At 35.2% G+C, this 20834-nt stretch overlaps 1 protein-coding gene across 9 annotated transcripts in view; it reads right to left on the bottom strand.

Moving 5' to 3' along the window:
• The window catches only part of LOC106874217 (histone-lysine N-methyltransferase EZH2), a 180982-nt gene that overhangs the window by 39552 nt on the left and 120596 nt on the right, over window positions 1-20834 (bottom strand). For 4 of the 9 annotated variants that reach the window (XM_089362081.1, XM_089362088.1, XM_089362084.1 and 1 more), the window contains exons 4-7: window positions 18460-18504; window positions 10088-10144; window positions 4403-4539; window positions 1121-1249 (exon numbers count right to left, since the gene is read on the bottom strand). In XM_089362081.1, coding sequence (XP_089218207.1) covers window positions 1121-1249; window positions 4403-4539; window positions 10088-10144; window positions 18460-18504 — 368 coding nt within the window. The remainder of the gene's footprint in view (window positions 1-1120; window positions 1250-4402; window positions 4540-10087; window positions 10145-18459; window positions 18505-20834) is intronic. The other 5 variants (XM_089362102.1, XM_089362115.1, XM_089362118.1 and 2 more) reach the window with 2 other exon arrangements.

Raw genomic sequence — 20834 nt, 5'->3', positions numbered from 1 at the left:
ACTTGCCCAAGGTGCCACGCAGTGGGACTGAACTCGGAACCATGTGGTTGGTAAGCAAGCTACTTATCATACAGCCACTCCTGTGCTTATATATACATCTTTTATTCTTTTGCTTGTTTCAGTCACTTGGTGCGGCCATGCTGGAGCACCAGCTTGAAGTGATTTTTTTAGTCGAATAAACTGACTCCTGGACTTAATTTTTTAAAGCCGTATACTTATTCTATTGGTTCTTTTGCTGAACTGCTAAGATATGGGGACGTAAACACACCAACAACAGTTGTCAAGAGGTGATGGAGGGACAAACACAGACACAACAGCAACACACACATATGATGGGCTTCTTTCAGTTTTTGTGTCCCAGATCCAATCACAAAGCTTTGGTCAGCATGAGGCTATAGTAGAAGACAGTTGCATAAGGCGCCACACAGTGGGACTATATATATATATATATATATATATATATATATATATATATATATATATATATATATATATATATATATATATATATATATATATATATATGTATATATATATATGTATGTATTTCAATATGGAGCAAATAATTCACGGGAAAAGAAATAATTTGTGAAGATACCATTGACTCTGTTATTATCTAGTGTAACAATTTAAAAATGATAATAACAGAATCAATAATATAAGTGATTGCCCACCCGCCAAAAGCATTAAATAGCTGAAGGATTAAAACTAATCAAAGGACATACTATGTATATTTACCTGCTGGAAATAACAGTCAAAACTTTTATTCAAATAAGAGTTTTGACTGTTATTTCCAGCAGGTAGACATACTTAATATGTCCTTTGATTACACTGTATTTGATGGCATGCAAGGTGCATTTTTTCCAAAAAGAATCTCAAAAATTCGCCCCTGGGCCCTATCTGCAAAGTTGAACCTTTATTTCATGTTTTAATGCCCAAAAAACACATTTCCCTGAATGTATGCTGCCTACATTGGGGTGTATATAATATGCCTATGTGTCTTTTACACCATCAAATGCACACACAACACACACACACATTAATGTATGTGCATGATTTAGAGGATAAAGCATTAAGGAGTGAAATAAAGGCAAAATCATATCAAAGAATTAAAACTTACTTTTCTTGTAACTGGTATTTGACTGAAAGTTTCTGGAGCATGAAGAGGCTGGCTGGGTTGTTCCTTCCACCAGCAATTATGTTTTTCCAGTTCATCATTGATTAGTTTACGATTGGAGGAAAATGCACACTGTAAGGTAAAACAGGTGTATAAAAGGATCAAAGAACACAGGATGGTTGTGAAAGTCTTATTTTAAGCATCTATTACTGGAATTGGTTATCCTAAAGCTGTGGGCATGCACTGTCTTTTAGGGTAGGAATGGGATAATCAGAGGATACTGGCAACTCGGTACAGTTGACTGGACACTGAACCTGTTTTTGTCAACAGATTTTAGAGAGAGAGAGATGGAGAGAGATAGAGAGAGAGAGATGGAGAGAGAGAGACAGAGAGAGAGACAGAGAGAGAGACAGAGAGAGAGAGAGAGAGAGAGAGAGAGATTTTAATTTATTAACAAGGAACCACATAAAACAGCATTGATGCATATGGTTGAATAAGTATTTATTTTTGACATACAATATCAACATTTCCAACTTAGTGTTCTCTACATGATAACAATCATCATCATCATCATCATCATCATCATCATTCAACATCTTGTTTTCCATGCTGGCATAGGTTGGATGGTTTGACTGAAAACAGTTTAGTTGGGGAGATGCACCAGGTTCCCATCTGATTTGGCGTGGTTTCTACTGCTGGATGCCCTTCCTATTGCCAATTACTCCAAGAGTGTTAGCAGGGGTTCCAGTTATGAAACACCAGTATCGGCCACGACTATGATCTCACTTGGTTTGACAGGTCTTCTCAAGCACAGTATATTGCCGGAGGACCTGGTCACTTGTGCCAGTTACATGACACTGGTATTGGCCATAATAACAATATTAATAATTAATATATGCTAGAGAAAACAAAATAGAAAGAAAAGTTGGCCACAAGTGGAACACAATTGATCATAACTGCACATGATGAAGACTGGCCAGAGTTAAACAATAACTCCTGATAGATTATTATTGATCTACTAAAATTCACTAGGTGTATAATGATAATTGCCATCATAGACCATAATATATAAAGACACCACAAATAACAAGATTACATCTAAAATTTCTTTCTTCTTCTTCTTCTTCCTAATTCCTTTGACTCTTTGTGGAACACAGGATGCCAACAGTATATCTTCATTTGTGTTGATCTGTGGCAATGAATTGTGGTTGTCCCTAGGTGCAACCGTTTGCTAGTGCTCCATATTGTTTCCTTGATGAGAGAAGGTTGTTCCACATCATAACTTCCTTTCAGCTTTCAAATCCAATCTCTGAGTGCTATCTCTCCTTATCAGGACTGGTTTCACATGTTCTCTTGGTGTTTCAGTAGCAACGTAAGGAGGAGGAGGTAGGTGAAAGGTTAGCAGTCCTGCACCATCATTTTCTACATTCAAACATACATTAGTGCTTTCTAATTTCTTTATTTCATTTTTCTGTTTAAACACACACACGCACACAGATTAGTATCTCAGTTCAGGACACTAACATAGCATTGTTAGGAAAATTTAGTACACTCACAAGGCATTGTTCAGCCTGAGGATGAAGTCGAAAATACTTTTACAAGTGCAAAGCAGTAGGACAGAGCCCAAAACCCACATGGTTTCACAAGCTCCTACAGTGTCTTGCAATATCTGTTCTGGGTCTCAGTGCTATGAGTTCAAATCTTCCTGAGGTCAACACTGCCTTACATCATTTCAATGTTAGTAAAAGAAATACCAGAGCAACTGCTCTGGTTCTTTGCTTCACTCATTTTCAATGATAGCCAAGAGTGGTCTGAAGAAAATTTCATTGCTATTTCTAGTAGGTCGAACACTCAGGTAAAGGCTTCCACATTGACTCTCATTGACGTATTACCACCACCTTAGCAAAGGCAGAGGTATTGTTTTAAGTTGTGTTTGCTTGTTTGTTTGTCCGTGGACAAGATATCTATATCTCAAGAACCGTTGGATGGATTAGGATGAAACTTTCAGGGAGGCCTTGTGACTGGCACGAACTGATTTGATTTTGGGATCAATTGGGTACCAGACAAGGATTCTAGATTATTTTTTCGTATTTTTTTTTTTTTAACTTAATTTTTGAGAGCGGTCAGGTTCATTTCTGGTTTCCTCATTTGTGAGAACAATTGAGTTTATTTCAGATATTTTCATTTTTAAAATCATCTCCAGCTAATTGTTGAGAGGATGTTGTTGTGGTCTTGGCAGAGTTTTGTGCTCTCTCAGTGCTCTTGTTATTACTGTTAAAAGGTGGTGAGCTGGCAGAGTTGTTCGCATGTTGAGCAAAATGCTTAGTGGCATTTCATCCAGCTCTTTACATTCTGAGTTCAAATTCTGCCATGGTTGGCTTTACCTTTCATCCTTTCGAAGTCAATTAAAAATACAGTATCACTCAATTACTAGAATTGATGTAATCGACTGATTAATCTGATCTCCCTGTTCTATCCTTTTATCACACACACACACAAAAGAATTTACACAAATGAAAAAAAGAGTAATTCAATACAATTGTAGGTTGAAGAGCATATATTGATATATTCTTTATATGACATACAAGCACCAAACTTGGCTTTCATACTTGGAGGATACAGCTAAATAATTAACAGAAGAAACAAGTCAATCCTGTAATATAAAACACTGGTATTTATAGGTTATTGAATTGTTTTACTGGTTTCTCCCATCAGACTGTGGCCATGCTGGGGCACCTACTTCTAGAGTACAGTCAATTACATCAATCCTGGTATATTTATTTTAGCTGTCTCAGGAGAAGAAAGATTGTGGTCATCATTATCATCATTTAACGCCCATGTTCCATGCTGGTATGGGTTGGGAAGTTTAACAAGATCTGATGGGTCCAAGGACTGCATTGTGTTCCTGTGTCTGTTTTAGCATGGTTTCTACAGCTGGCTGCCATTCCAAATATCAACCATTTTACAGCATGTACTGGGTGCTTTTTTTTCATGCCACCAGCACTAGCGAGGCCCTTATGCAGTTTGCAAGATTATGAACCCCAAAAGGGCAACTTTATATCAAAAGATGAGTAAAACTATGAGAGAACATGCCAAAACAGAACAAGTTTTTTGCTGTAGAGGTACTACTACTCAATAAAAGAAAAAGAACTCGGTGAGTATCTGACTGAAGAATATAAATACCACAAGGTATATTGTCTGGTACCCTGCTGATTCTGCCATTCCTTTACATATGCACACACAATTTCCTGTCATAGACACAGTATGTGAATTGTCTATACTTACCCGAACCTCATCATTTCTTTTAAACCGCTTCACTTGACAAAGGCGCATGTACTCGCCACGAACTCGCTTTCGCCAGTCGGTACTGGCAGGTTTGGAGGCAGGCCCATCCTGTTTGCTGTCAGCACCAATCTGGTTGGCTGGACAATCAAATAGAAAAAAGATAACAAATATACTATGCAGAAAGCATACACATGTATGTGTATATGTGTGTGTGTCGGTGTGCAGAGAGAGAGAGAGAGACGGACAGGCAGAGAGAGACGGACAGGCAGAGAGAGACTTGAAAAAATTCAAATAATAGATCTTGTTAACCTTTTTTTTTATTGGGGAGAAAGATGTGTAGAAGAGATGGCCACCTAAGAAACATCATTAAAATGGCTATTGATCTATGCTCCAGTCAGTGAAGAATCAATCAATCAATCAATAAATAAATAAAAGCATACACACACACACAATGCTTCATATGTATATATATACACACACACACGTATATATATAAATGCAAAAACAATGTAAGTTCACAGGCATACATTCATATATATATATATAGCACCCATATATACATACATTCATATAAATACAGGCATATACATGTACATAATATATACACCGACACACAGACAAAAACTAAAATAAAATAACAGATAAAAGCCAGATAAAAGTAAGCTAAAATTGTGATTTCTATACTTTGAGAATTAGTATCTTTAGCAGTAGCTTAATAATCAGAAGAACAAAAGTTTAAAAAAAAAAAAAGTACATTAACTCCAGTTAACTTTATTTTCTGAACAAACTACTTTAATTGGCTCATTTTATTATTAAACTCTGTAGAAGCAATGCAGTGCTGAGACACACACACATACATTGTCAAATTATATTGTCCAATCTATATTTATAAATGACCTCAAGAACTTCAGATACTTTATAGCACATATGTACAGATTTTTCTAGCTAAAAACATTTGATGAATGCACTGTTTTATACTCAAGAACTTGGTCTGTTCTGTCTGCTTTGGAAAGAATGAGAGAGAACTTTGCATTGTTTTGTGGACAGACATTCTAAAGACTGACTGATCAATATTATTACTACATGGCTTTTGTTTTATTTGACAGATTAACACCAAGTGTATGTGTGTGTATATATATTTCTTTGTATGTATATATATGTATATCTACAAATGTATAGATATGTATAGTGTGTGTGTGTGTGTGTGTGTGTGTATATATATATATATATATATATATATATATATATACACACATACATACATACATACACATATTCCGTTGTATATGGTATTCAAACTATTATGAATTCTTACCACACAAAAGATCAAGTTGTAAAATAGACGAATATTAATTATTTGATGTTTAATGAGAAATTTTGTTTTAACTACACCATTCAGTATATTCAGTTAACAAAAACAACTGTGAGCTTGACTTAAAACATTGAACAAGTCTAGAAGGTGTATGTATATGAGAGAGAGAGAGAAAGAGCATCATCATTTTACATCCACTTTTTCTATTAACATGAGGATCAGCCGGATCCAATGAGAGAGAGGACCATGCCACACTCGAATGTCTCAATTTTGGTATGACTTCTAAGGCTGGATGCACTTCCTAATGCCAACCACTGCACAGAGTGTACTGGGTGCTTTCATCATTTGCAAGGTACTTATACCATGATGAAAGACTAAGGAGCCAAAAGAGCCCCTGCGATTGAAAGTAGAACAGGAGAGAGAAAGTGATTTTAGGTAAGGTAGTCTAGAACCAGTCTTTCTATTACTTTTAATGCAAAGAAAAAAGCTTAAATACATAATTCATTAGTACACCATTATAATATTATTCAATTAGAATGAAGAGTATATAATTTTTAGTTTTCTTTTCAATGTGCATTTCAAGAGTATCATGTCATGACCATAAATGTTGTATATTATTATTATTATTATTATTATTATTATTGTTCAGTAGTTTTATTTTTATAACGTGCTTTCACTTCACTACCGAGCACAGCTCTGTGCGCCTTGAGTATGTGCTGTGGTGCTCTTATGTTTACTGTATTGAAAGTGTTTTGCGTAGGATGTGTGCAGTGCCCAGTAGTGCAATTTTCTGTATGTTATATATATTTGTAAGTCCTGGTGTTTTTGTGATGTATTTGTCTGAATATTTTTTTTATTATACCTAAGGCACCTACTATAATAGGAATTGTTTCTGTTTTTAGATTCCACATTCGAGTTACCTCTATTTCCAGGTCTTTGTATTTTGAAAGTTTTTCCATTTCTTTTAGGGAAACGTTGTCATCTGCTGGTATTGATACATCAATTAGAAAGCATTTTTTTTTTCTTCATGATCTTTGACAACTATATCTGGTCTATTTGTCTTAATTTCTCTATCTGTGTGTATTGGCATATCCCAGAGGAGTATTATTATTATTATTATTATTATTATTATTATTATTATTATTATTATTATTATTATTATTATTATTATCATCATCATTATTATTAAGGCAACAAGCTGGCAGAATTGTTAGCATGCTGGACGAAATGCTTAGCAGTATTTCGCCTATCGCTACATTCTGAGTTCAAATTCCACCGAGGTCGATTTTACCTTTCATTCTTTCGGGGGTCAATAAATTTAGTACCAGTTAAGTACTGGGGTTGATGAAATAGACTATCCCCCTCTCCTGAATTTCAGGCCTTGTACCGTTAATAAAAAGAATTATAATTATCATTATTATTATTATTAAGGCGGTGAGCTGGCAGAATCGTTAGCGTGCCAGACAAAATGCTTAGCAGCATTTCGCCCATTGCCACGTTCTGAGTTCAAAACCCATCAAGGTTGACTTTACTATCCATCCTTTCGGGCTCAATAAAATAAGTACTGGTTGAACACTGGGGTTGATGTAATCAACTCATCCACACCTTCCAAAATTGCTGCCCTAGTGGCAAAAATTTGAAACCATTATTATTATTATTATTATTATTATTATTAAGGTGGTGAGGTGGCAGAATCGTTAGCACACCAGGCAAAATGCTTAGCAGTATTTTGCTCATCGCTATGTTCTGGATTCAAATTTCACTGAGGTCAAATTTGCCTTTCATCCTTTCGGAGTCAATAAAATAAGTACCAGTTGAACACTGGGGTCGATGTAATCGACTCATCCCCTCATCCCTGAAAAAGCTGCTCGTGGTAAAATTTGAAAACATTATTATTATTATTATTATTAAGGTGGCAAGCTAGCAGAATCGTTAGTACACTGGGTGAAGTGCTACTAAGCATTTCATCTGTCTCCGTGTTCTGAGTTCAAATTCCAGTGAGGTCGACTTTGCCTTTCATCCTTTCAGGGTCAATAAATTAAGTACCAGTTGAGAACTGGAGTCAATCTAATCAACTATCCCCTCCCACAAATTGCTGTCCTTGTGCTAAAATTTCAAACCATTACTACTACTACTATTCAACCTGACTCAAGTGTGGTCTTATTCTTGGAATCCATGATTTCAGTAAAAGTGCTCAAAACCCTCCTCCTCCTCATCATTACCCCCCATCTTCTTACTATTATCATTATTATTAAGGCGGCGAGTGGCAGAATCGTTAGCATGCTGGGCAAAATGCTTAGCAGTATTTCACCTGTCTTTACATTCTGCCGAGGTTGACTTTGCTTTTCATCCTTTTGGGGTCAATAAATTAAGTACCAGTTGAGTATTGGGGTGGATGTAATCAACTTAACCCCTCTCCCCAAATTTCAGGCCTTGTGCCTATAGCAGAAAGGATTATTATTATTATTATTATTATTATCATCATCATCATCATTGCCTTTGCACAGCTTCTAATGCTGGAGTCAGCTGTTCACTACCAGTGAACTAAGGTAACTACTCTTATTTTTCAAACACCTTACAGAGTATTCGAGCAGTTCCAAGTAGTGCTGTTTTCTGCAAGTGCTCCACCCTTATTGCAGCCCCTATTTGTTCCATGTACTTCTCGAGATTTTTACTCACTGTTCCCAGAGCTCAGACAATTATTGGTACTACTACTACCTTTTTCAGTGACCACAACTGCTTAACTTCCCAAGCTAACCTGTCGTATCTGTCCACTTTCCTTTCTTCCTTATTGCATACTTTGTTGTCAGCTGGGCATGCTATTTCTATAATCCAGCATAGTTTGTTTTATTTCTCAATTAAGACTATGTCCGGCTTCCTATTCTGTATCTCATGGTCACACTGAATCATAAAATCCCATAGGATCTTTGCATTTCTATTTTCAACAATGCCTTCAGGTTTGTAGTCATACCAATTTTTTGCTCTGTCAAGTCCATACTTGTTGCAAAGTGCCCAATGGACAAACCTGGCTATATTGTTGTGACGTCTCTTATATTCCTTCTGGGCTAGTCGCGTACATTGGTTGGTTATATGCCATATGGTTTCACCATTTTGTCCACAGATTCTGCATTTATCACTTTCTGCTGTGTTGTCTATTCTGTATTTTATGTAGCTTGTTCTTAGTGCTTGCTCTTGGGCAGCACATATTAGAGCCTCAGTTTCCGGTTTTAAATCACTTTTAGTTAGCCACAACCATCTTTTTCTCTCTGCCTGTCTTATCTTCAACATCCCTATGAAATTGACCATGCATTCTTTTCTTTACCCATCTATTTTCAGTTTCATTCGTTTTCAATTTCTTGTAGAGTGCTTTATCTTTGCAATCTTTCATCCTACACAAGCCTGACCTTTTTACTTCTAATAAAAGCGGTTCTGTGACATTTTTTACATACCATTCAACTTGACTCAAGTGTGGTCTTATTCTTGGAATCCATGATTTCAGTAAAAGTGCTCAAAACCCTCCTCCTCCTCATCATTACCCCCCATCTTCTTACTATTATCATTATTATTAAGGCGGCGAGTGGCAGAATCGTTAGCATGCTGGGCAAAATGCTTAGCAGTATTTCACCTGTCTTTACATTCTGCCGAGGTTGACTTTGCTTTTCATCCTTTTGAGGTCAATAAATTAAGTACCAGTTGAGTATTGGGGTGGATGTAATCAACTTAACCCCTCTCCCCAAATTTCAGGCCTTGTGCCTATAGCAGAAAGGATTATTATTATTATTATTATTATTATCATCATCATCATTGCCTTTGCACAGCTTCTAATGCTGGAGTCAGCTGTTCACTACTGTTTTTTACTGCTCTAACACTGTGTTCGCATCCAATAAGTCCTCTTCCCCTTCTTTTTCTTGGTACATTATTATTATTATTATTATCATCATCATCATCATTAAGGTGGTGAGCTGGCAGAATCGTTAGCACATTAGATGAAATGCTTAGCAGTATTTCGCCTGTCACTATGTTTTGAGTTCAAATTCCGCCGAGGTTGACTGTGCCTTTCATCCTTTCAGGGTCGATAAATTAAATACCAGTGAAACACTGGGGTCAATGTAATCGATTTATCCCCTCTTTCTAAATTTTAAGCTTTGTGCTTATAATTGTGGTCGTCGTTGTCATCGTCATCATCATCATTATGATTATTATTATTATTATTATTAATATTTTTCAGTTTATGAAATCCAAAATCCATTAAATTTTTATGGAGAAAAAACAGAGGGTTAATTGTATATAATATTGCATAACTGTATATAGTATTGTGCGTGTGTGTAAGTATGTGTGCGTGCATATACACTATATAGAACATAAGCACTTACAGTTTGTATTCTCTTGCTGTATAGAGGCTGACTTACAGCTTCTCTTTGTTACAATTGCTGAAATCAGGAGACAGATTTATGTATTAAGAAATAATACTCAAAATACATTGGATATAATAAAGAAAATACCAGACAATTTATACAGAAATCATTACACATCCTATTATAAATTTGAGTGATATTTCTCCATCTGTTACATTTTTATTGTCGTTAACTCCTCCTAGATTGTTGGTCCAAGGACAATGAAACTCAAACCAGCAACTCTCCTAATCCCAGGGAATGTCCTGAGGGGTCTACTTTTTTAAAGGCCACCTAATACCAGCCCCACCAACCACCCCTACTTTTACTGCATTTTAAACTAAATACATGGCAATGGCAACCAAATCAGAGCAATGACAATGAATTTCATACTATGAACTCCCAGGGAGTATCGTAAGGAGGTTCAATTTCTGAAGGGCTGCTTAAATGGGGCCCCACTGACCCCACCTTGCTCCTACACATATTGATTAAGCTATGATCAGCATCAGTGCTTAGCATATTTGTAGAAATAAGTTTGGGCATTTGAAATACCTTCATGTACATTCAAATCGAGTTACACAAGGGCAGAGGGCCACAAAGTGGCCCAATAGTGGAACTAAAATGAATGCCGCCCTTTGGGCAGCTTTGCAGCTAGTATGAAAAAGAAAACTTGCATAAATTTTACATTCAAGAATGTTTGTGTATATCCTTGTTGTCATCAACATCATCATTTAACATCCAAAGACTATGTTATGTACCAATTTCTATGGTCAGATGCCCTTTCTAATGTCAACCACTTCACCAGCACTAGTGATGCTTGCTTTGTAACTTGCAAGGCTAAGCAAGGGTTCTCAACCATTTTTATCTATGGACCCCCTTTAATTACTATTTTATTCTGGTGGACCCCCATAGCCATTCAATGCTTAAAAACTAGTTTTATAGATACTTTTTTTCAAAATTTCTATTCTGTTTTTCACTCGTTAACTTGTGTAGGTTGAACTATGTAAAATCTTAGAGAAAGAAACTGAACTGTTCCTTGCAATATAATTACTTACATATCTCCACATATACATTCTTTTTACACATATAATCTTTGAATACTTTCAGACACTGGACTGCAAACAAACTGAGATGCCAACTTCAAGAGCATTTAGTTAGTTATATTGACTCTGGTACAATCACTGTTTTACAGCTAACTTTTGACATAAAACAACAAATACACACACACACACACACACAACTACGGAGCATTAAAATGAAACTAGAGATGGGAAAAAATGGTGAGAGCTGATCTCTGGAGGTGAAACATCACAAAGATGACGAAGAACTACAGGAAGTAGTGATATGCTGTGCTAGTGGAACCCCTCCAGCTGCTGTATGGAAAACCAAATAACTGCTACTTATAATGTTGTATATCATTCATACGTCTAAATACAGAAATATAAAGACACACAAATGTGCGTAAATCTATGTGCACACACCCATAAAAAAAATTATTTGGTCTCATACCACCTCCAACTAGGCCATTCAAAACCACATTCCCTCACTCAAAAACTAACTTCATCCAGTTCATCATTATCGCAATCTTAACTAGCTACACCAGAGGTTCTCAACTGGAGTCCATATAAAATTTTTGGGGGTCCATGCAACGAAATAGAAAATTAGGGATCCACATTAGTATTTTAAGGGCTCCCGAAAAAATTTTGCTTTAAATGTGTGTATCGGTGTGTATTGCAAGAAACAGTTAGGTTTCTTTCTCTAATGTTTTACATAGTTCAACCAACATAAGTTTAATGTGTGAAAAACAAAATAGGAATTTTGAAAGAAGTTTTTATATAAGTAGTTTTTAAATATAAAATGGCTATGGGGTCTACCAGAATAAAATAGTAATCAAAGGGGTCCACAGATAAAAAATGGTTAGAATCCCTGATCTATACTGTTGATGTTTTCTCTGTCATTTCTCCAGGAGAACAGAAACTATGTGGATACACTGGTCTCAGAGCCTACTGAGGCTTTATGAACACAGCTCTTCCTCCAGATGAAACCATTGGATATCTGTGTGTGCAAGTGTGTGATGAACCCATAAGAGGTGATTGAATAGTATCTGGGCATAAAACACTGCAACCAAATGTCCCATTTAACCCATATTACCAAAGAAAAAATGAAATACAAAATAATGATGATGATGGTGGTGACACAAGCATTTGCTGGTCCCAATACATGAAGAGTTTATTTATTCATATGAAGTTGTTGGTTCTTTCCTTCATAACAGAGTTTCTTGTTATATAAGATCTTTTAGGACATGCAAAGATGATTCATCTTTTTTGTCACCTATATCACTGGATCTCAATCATGAACTTCGGATGAATAAATACAAATAGATAATTACACATAGAATTCAGGAAAATATTTACTACTATTAATGAAATTGACATCTGCATTACAACAATGTCCAGTAAAGTAGCTTTAATTTTATGATGATGCCTTGTTCAAGAAAGAAAGAGCAGATGTTTTGGTGTCTCCATAAGTAGCTTTGATGACGCTGAAAAGTACAAGTTAGTCGTGTTTCATCCTTTTAATGGTATCTAAACTTCTCCCTGCATAGGATTATATAGGAACAAAGGACTAGCATTCACATGACTTGAATAGCAACAGCATGGATATGTTTGGAGAAGATATAATAAGCATATTTAAGGAATTTTAAAATAGCATATCTCTGACTAAACAAGCTCTACATATATAGAAATCTAAATGAAGATATAGTTTGCATAATTGATAGAAACCAAACCAGCCTCTCCTCACCTTGCCCTTTCACAGGTAATAAGATGAAATTCAATCAGATTTCACCTTATTACAAAGATGCATTAGCAAGAAACAGCTCCAAGCAAAATGCAGATAAATGCTCTACAAATCAGTAAAAATTGGATGAGGATGCCATCTGGTTTTTAACCACCACAACCATCAGCTTCCTAGCCTGAACAAAGAAGCTAGCAATTTCCTGTCTTTGATAAGAAGCATTTTCTTATAACACACAAATACCATAAGCTCTTAGCTGCTGTTGCTTAAATAATATCACAACACAAAAATTTAAACTCAACATTTTACATGCGCTTTTCTATGATGGCAAAAATTGAAATTTTTTTTCCGAGGCAGTGTTTTATAGCTGGATACCCTTCTTGTCAGCCTCTTTTAGTTGCTCTTACAACATACAGGGATATGATGTACCTATTCTAAACCTGAAATACACAAATTTAATCTAATCACAACCAAGTTCACAGAAATAGAAACACTTAACTCCTTCTGCCAGAATCACAACAGTAAGTGTTTCATAAAAGACACTTGTGTACAGAGCAAAACTAACTGAAGATGATACAAAGAGAAGTTACTGAGGATTAATTGACTGCCACTATATAGGCTGCCTTATCATTCACTTTTCCAGCAGTAGGACCACAACTGTTTATATATTCCAATTTTGTCATGTTTAAAACAGCTGGATACTCTTCTTCCTGTCAATGATTTTTTTTAGAGCTTATTTTATCGTGCCATGAGCACTCCAGAAGCAGTCATGTCTTTCAGAAGTGTAAAGAGTTTTTTATCTTATGCTGTGTTTGTTCATTCACCAATCACTTTACAGAATTCACTGAATGTATCTTATGACCAACACTAGAAAGATAGTATTACTGTCAATCTAACTACAATGTCTCCGTTTAACAGCTTCAGAAGGTTATTTCATTCCCAGCAGGTCGAAGAGAGATGAAAGAGGATCAGATCTTTGGGATGACAGAAGAAAGAATGATGGAAGAGAATCAAAGTGAAATAGTGTGTGCGTGTGTGTGAGAGAGAGAAAGAGACAGAGGGAGGGAGGGAGAGTGAGTGACAGTGAGAGAAAGATAAAGCTGACTTTGGTTGCATTTGAACAGTGGGGACAGAGCCAGAAGAAATACTACGATTATTCTATCTGACACTGTAAGGGCTCTATCAACATATCCATTTGATTACTGTTGGTAAAGAGATTCACTAGAAATTGCGTAACATGTCCAACCCATGCCAGCATGGACAATGAATGTTAAATGATGATAGGGAGTGGGACATAGAAAGAGAGTAGTAGTAAGGAGATGCCTTGATATAAGAGAGGAGGTTAATGGCAGATAAGAGAATAATAAGGAGAGAGTGAGGGAGGGCATTAAACTGAGACTTAGAATCAGAAGAGACCTAAATGAAGCCTGTCTGCTTTCTGTTTTTGGTACATTTTGAACCATATGCATACATGTGCATGGCTCAGTGATTAGAGCATCAGGCTCACAATCATGAGGTAGTAGTGAGTTCAATTCCCAGACCAGGCTGTGTGTTGTGTTCTTGAGCAAGACACTTTATTTCACGTTGCTCCAGTCCACTCAGCTGTAACAATGATTTGCGACATCACTGGCGCCAAGCTGTATTGGCCTTTGCTTTTCCCTTGGATAGCATCGGTAGCATGGAGAGGAAAGGGTGGTATGCATAGACGACTGCTGGTCTTCCATAAACAACTCTGCCCAGACTTGTGGATTGCAGGATAACTTTCTAGGTGCAATCCCATAATCATTCATGACTGAAGGGGGTCTTACACTCTCTCTCTCTCTCTCTCTCTCTCTCTCTCTCTCTCTCTCTCTCTCTCTCTCTCTCTCTATATATATATATATATATATATATATATATATATATATATATATATATATATGCCACATAAAAAGCACCAGTACTAGTGACAGCACCAAGTACACTCCATAAAGGGGTTTGTGTTAAAAAAAGGCATCTAGCTGTAGAAACCATGCCAAAGCAGACAATGGAGCCTGGTGCAGCTCTCCAGTTTGCTAACTTCTGTCAAACCAAGCAAACTATGCCAGTATGGAAGATACATGTTAAATGATGATGATGCATGTGCATATGTTCATGTTTGTGTGCATCAGTATGTGTTGGTCATCAGTCACACTGTTTATATGTGGTTCTCTTCTGCCAACAGCATTCATTTCTACAAAGAAAGGTCTTGTCCATCACAAACATCACACCTCATTTCTCTTTCACAGCACATGAAACTTATTTCATTTCACAAATGTTATTATAAGCAGTGAAATAAAGCTGTGAATTAAATTGCAGAATGAGTCATACCCAACACTTCTATCTATTTCTCCTTATGAAAGCAGCAGTTATTAAAAAACAAAAAAAAATTGACCCTTCCATAAGAAGTTCTAAAACAAAAACTTCAGTGTAGACAAAAAAGTTGTCAGCACAAGTGCCAGACAAACCAGAAGACAAGTAAATATTTTGTAATGATTCAATGCTCCAATAGCCTTATTATTTTTTTATCTCCAATCTTCTCTACAGCAATGTATAGAATTTTTTTTTCACTTCAGTAGTGTAAAGAAATTTCTTTTCACTCAGTAATAAGGTCAATCAGTAATATATGATATAAAGAAAGAACCAGAAATTGAAAAATACAATCAAATGTCTCTACCTACTGCAAAACCCAACTGTGTGTCTCCTCACAGGATAATCAAAGAGAGTTTACACAGCCAGTGGAGGCATACAAAGCTAACAGATAAAGTGTATTGTGTTTGTACAACAGAACCTATGGAATTCTTGAGGAAGAAAGATTTTAAAATAATCTTTACTGCTTTATCTATTTATTTACTTATTGTGGTTATTGTTAGAGAAACAGACTTAGAAAAATAGAAAGACATTATCATTATTATTAGTGTGGCAGCAAGCGGGCAGAATCATTAGCACACCAGGCAAAATGCTTAGCGGCATTTATGTTCCGAGTTCAAATTCTGCTGAGGCCAACTTTGCCTTTCATCCATTCAAAGTTAATAAAATAAGTACCAGCTGAACACTGGAGTCAACCTATCCCTTTCTCAAAACTGATAGCCTTGTGCCAAAATTTGAAAGCATTATCATTATTATTAAAGCAACTAATTGGCAGAATTATTGGAACACAAGACAAAATTCTTTGTGGTATTTCTCCCAGCTTTAGTCTTTGTTCAAATTCCGTGAAGGTCGACTTTGGTTTTCACCCTTTCAGGGTCAATATAATCAACTAACCAGCAGCTCCCAAAATTTCAGGCTGTGTGCCTATAGTAGAAAAGATTATTATTAGGCAGTGAGTTGGCAGAATTGTTAGCACAGCAAATGAAAATGCTTAGCAGCATTTCTTCTGGCTCTTTATGTTCAAATTCTGCCAGGGTCGACTTTGCTTTTCATACTCCTGATATTGATAAAATAAGTCCCAGTCAAGCACTGGAGTCAATGTTATCAACTTACACACTCTTACTAAGCTGCTGTCCTTGTGTTAAAATTTGAAACCTTTATCATGATTATTATTACTACTACTATTATTTATTATTCTGTATTTTGTCTGACTTTATGTTCCACCAAGGTCAACGTAATCAACAAGCCTCCTCCTCCAAATTTATTAAGGCAGTGAGCTGACAGAATTGTTAATGCACTGGACAAAATGCTTAGTGGTATTTCAAATTCTGCTGAGGTCAACTTTACCTTTCATCCTTTCAGGGTCAATAAAATAAGTACCAGTTAAACACTGGGGTTGATGTAATTGACTCATCCCCTCCCCCAAAAGTGCTGCCCTTGTGGCAAAATTTGAAACCATTATTATTATTATTATTATTATTGCTGTTATTGATGCTATTTGTGAGGATAGTGAAGTAGAGCCAATCAAAGAAAGAAGAATGTTAAGCCTGACCCCCTTTTAAAGAAACAATCCTATCCTAGCAATTGCAATAAGATAACTTAGAAACATAGAAATATATACATATATATAGAAATTTGAAAATAATCTTTAAAAAAAAAAATTTCATTTCAGAAGGAAAGGATAATACAAAAAAAAATAATTTAACGTAAAATATAAAATAAACAATAGAATAATAATCACAAGGCCACAAATTACAAGGGAGGAATATCAATTGCTTAGAGTCCTCAGTATTTGGCTCATACATTTACCATATATGTGTATATGTTCTTAAATAATTTTTTTATGTCTAAGTCTTATGTCTGGATGAAAACAAGGTAAACAAAGCTGTTCTGAAAATGCTGTTCTGGGCAGAAACACATATTCACAGCTGTTGTCTTGTCTCCATAAAAATAAAATTAACTTTTACTTATTACTTAATGGCATATTAATTTAGTTAAAAGAATTCTTAATTCCTTTTGATCACTCCATTTCATTTGGAACTGGTAGCAATCACTACTAAGAGTTTGTTAGTTTGTCTCCCTTGCTCTTAAAGTGAAGATCGTTCCATGAAAACAAGAATTTATTTTGTACAATAATTAACATATGCTTCTTCATCTTTGCAGTCTAAATTCATGCCACTGACCACTGAGTAATTCCTCTAATCACATTTCCATTATATATTATATATAATCTTTAATGTACACAGGATTTAAAATTAAGATACTATAAGTTTCATGCTAACAATAGTACTATAGCTGAGTGACCTTGTATTAAATGCCATGTACAAGTGGGCATTCTTTTAGACTCAAGATACAACATGGTTGCTCTCTGAGAGAAACAAACACATAACAAAAGAGGATAAAGAAAAAGTACTGAAGGAAGAGTTGCATTCCCATGATGTATTAAAGTGGGAACCAACAATAGTTAGAGTGGTTCATTCAACAGAGAATGACAGTATGCTTAATCTGGAGAGGGAGGTATTCTCCAGTTCAATAGTAGAAAGTTATCCAGATGCTTGCATTTAGTAAAAATTTCATACCTGGAATTCAGTAGGTGATTGGAGTTTCCAGATCAAGCATACAATCTGACAAACTTTAACCATTCTCTGTTGAATTAATTACTTTAACCATCATTGATTCCCACCTTAATAAACCAAGGGGACACCCTTCATTGTGCATATTTTTAGTCTCTTTTTGTCATGTGCCTTTTTCTTTCATTCTTTCTCACGTTTTCTCAGAGAGCAGCCATGTTGTATTTCGAGCCTGACAGATTGCCCAATAGCATATGACATGCTATACAAACTCACCCAACTTCAGTACTATAAGCATGGAACTTACAGTAGCTCAATTTTAAATTATGTGTATATTAAATATTCATCTATTGCTGGATGCAGTACTTCTTTATCGATAACACCAATAAACAGAACATTACACTATATATATATATTCAATGTATATTTATACATACTTTATATAATATAAAAATGTAAAAAAAAAACAAAAACACAACAAACATGTATGTATAAAACCAAAATAATGTAAGTAAATAAAAAAAAAAGAAAGAAAAAAAAAACAACAAAAGTATATGAGGCAGAAAATATCTAGAGGATATATTAATAGAGAAGCCCTACCTGGCTTTTTGCCTAACCGGACAGGGGATGGTCTCAAAAACCCACCTGAATGAAAATTTTAATAAAATGGAAAAAAAAAAAGTTTAAAAAAGTTTTAAAGAAAAATAAGTATTCAGTATAGAATTTAAAAAAAAAATGTTTCTAGACTTACTTTAAATATAACATGGCATGAGAAATGTCTTATTTACACATGATATGTGCACATACATGCACAGATGCATACAGACATGCATACAAAAACACAGCATATTACATGATTACACAATTAATACATGAGAAAGTTTGATATGAAATGGAAAATTAATTAAGAGCAAAATAAAAGGCATCATGTAATAATAAAACAGTTCTGAAGAAAATAGATATTCTTTATAACGTGGAATATGTATATATTTCATTTTCATTAATCTTTATACAGGAATAAAAATAAGAAAAAAATGAGAGAAAAAAAAGTAACACATCTACTGCAGACATGGCTAAGTGCAGGGCCAACCAATACCTTGTGAATAAATTTGGTAGATGGAAACTGTGTGGAAGCCTGTCGTGTATGTGTGTGTTTGTCTCCTACCACCACTTGACAACCAGTGTTGGCTGTTTATGTTTCCATAAATCGGTAGTTTGGCAAGAAGAGACTGATAGAATAAGCCCCCAAAGAATAAATACTGGGGTCAATTTGTTTGACCAAACACTCCAAGGCATTGTCCTAGCATGGTTGCAGTCAATGAATAGATAAAAACTATCATGTGGTTCTAGTCTGATCCAACAGAGTGGCACCTTAAGCCAGTATCTTCATGTAAAAGAAAAAAAAAACTGAGAAAGCCTGTCAAATTGTAAATACTTATAAGTGAAAGACCTGTGGATGCCTTTAACACTCTTCAGCACAAGCTTTGAGGCCAGGTCTCTCCAGCCTCAGCATAGTTCATTATACTGACGTAACACTTCCTACTACAGCAGCCCATGAGTAATGATTTCTTCCACAATTTCCCCACAACTAATTGGGAAAATATCCAAAATGAGATGCAGTGCATCCTTGTAAGCCATTAAAAAAAAAAAAAAAAGTTTTTAAATGCAAACACAATGCCAGGTCACAGTGATTATATACATATCTATGCCTATTTTTTGAGTATTTGTGATATCAACTTTATACAGCAACATCATCACCAGAGTTCATTATTTCGTTATTTTAACCAGTAATTCTTAACTAATAACATGGAAAGAAAAGCTCACTGATGCATTTACACTGAAGACAGAACCCTTTTTTTACAAGACATAATAAAGAAGAGAGTTTTCATCGCTGAAAATTATATATATATATATATATATATATATATATATATATAGCACTAGACAATGGGTGAAACCAGTAAAAGAAAAGAATATGAATTTCCACTACTGACACTGAAATATGTAATTTCTTGAAGAAAAACATGCACATCTTTCTTATCATATAATCATGATAGCAGATTGTTTGAACAGTGAATAAAAAAGATTTTTTGGGAATTTAGTTATAGCCTTTTACTCTCTGTGTTTTAATTTCATTCACTTAGCCTTTCATTTTTCTGGGGTCAACAAAATAAGTATCAAACCAGTAAAAAGATGAACTGTTGTTTATGCTCAGCTCAGGTCTGATGGAGCAAAACTTTGACCAAAAGCATGTTTTTAGGGTTACCTAGAAATACATTTTCCAATATGTCTTTCCTTTTTAAATATAGTAGAGTGTGGCTTGAAAGATTTGGCTATTATTTCTAACAGAGCAACTAATCACATTAACCCTTTAGTATTAAAACCAGCTATATCTGGCTTCTCAATTCTCTATCCTACAATATCTAAAACTAAGCAATCACATTTTGAAAATGTCACACCTACAAGATAATGCATCATCATTACATTTGAAGGAGTAATCTGAATGCTAAAGGGTTAATTCATTTTCACAAGTCTGACCTAAATGTCCATGCTTGTTTTCAGAATTCTAGTTAGCCCTTGTTTCAAGGCCTCAAAGTAAGAGAAACCTTTCCTTTTATAATCCCCAAGCCACTCTGGTGGCTGAAAAAAAATTGGGAATGCGTGTCATACTTGGCACATGGATACCAGGAAAACATGTCCTGCATATCACATGATATCTAGGGAAGGCAAAGGGTTAACAGCTTGTAATTACAAGTGTCTATAGTAGAGCTAGTTTCAAATCTCAATTTGATTTACCACAAATGCTCATGAAAATGGGCATTAATGTAACACAGTTTCATTTCCTTCTATAAATATCTGATCTTGTGCATAGATAAAGCCAGTCTCATCTATCTCGATTATGTTGTTTTATGTATGTATGTATGTATGTGTGTGTGTGTGTTTATATATATATATATATATATATATATATATAT

Source organism: Octopus bimaculoides, chromosome 1 (genome assembly GCF_046866305.1).
Source record: "Octopus bimaculoides isolate indiv1 chromosome 1, ASM4686630v1, whole genome shotgun sequence".
In the NCBI taxonomy this organism is placed as follows: domain Eukaryota; kingdom Metazoa; phylum Mollusca; class Cephalopoda; order Octopoda; family Octopodidae; genus Octopus; species Octopus bimaculoides.
This window is presented reverse-complemented; position numbering and strand designations above follow the sequence as displayed.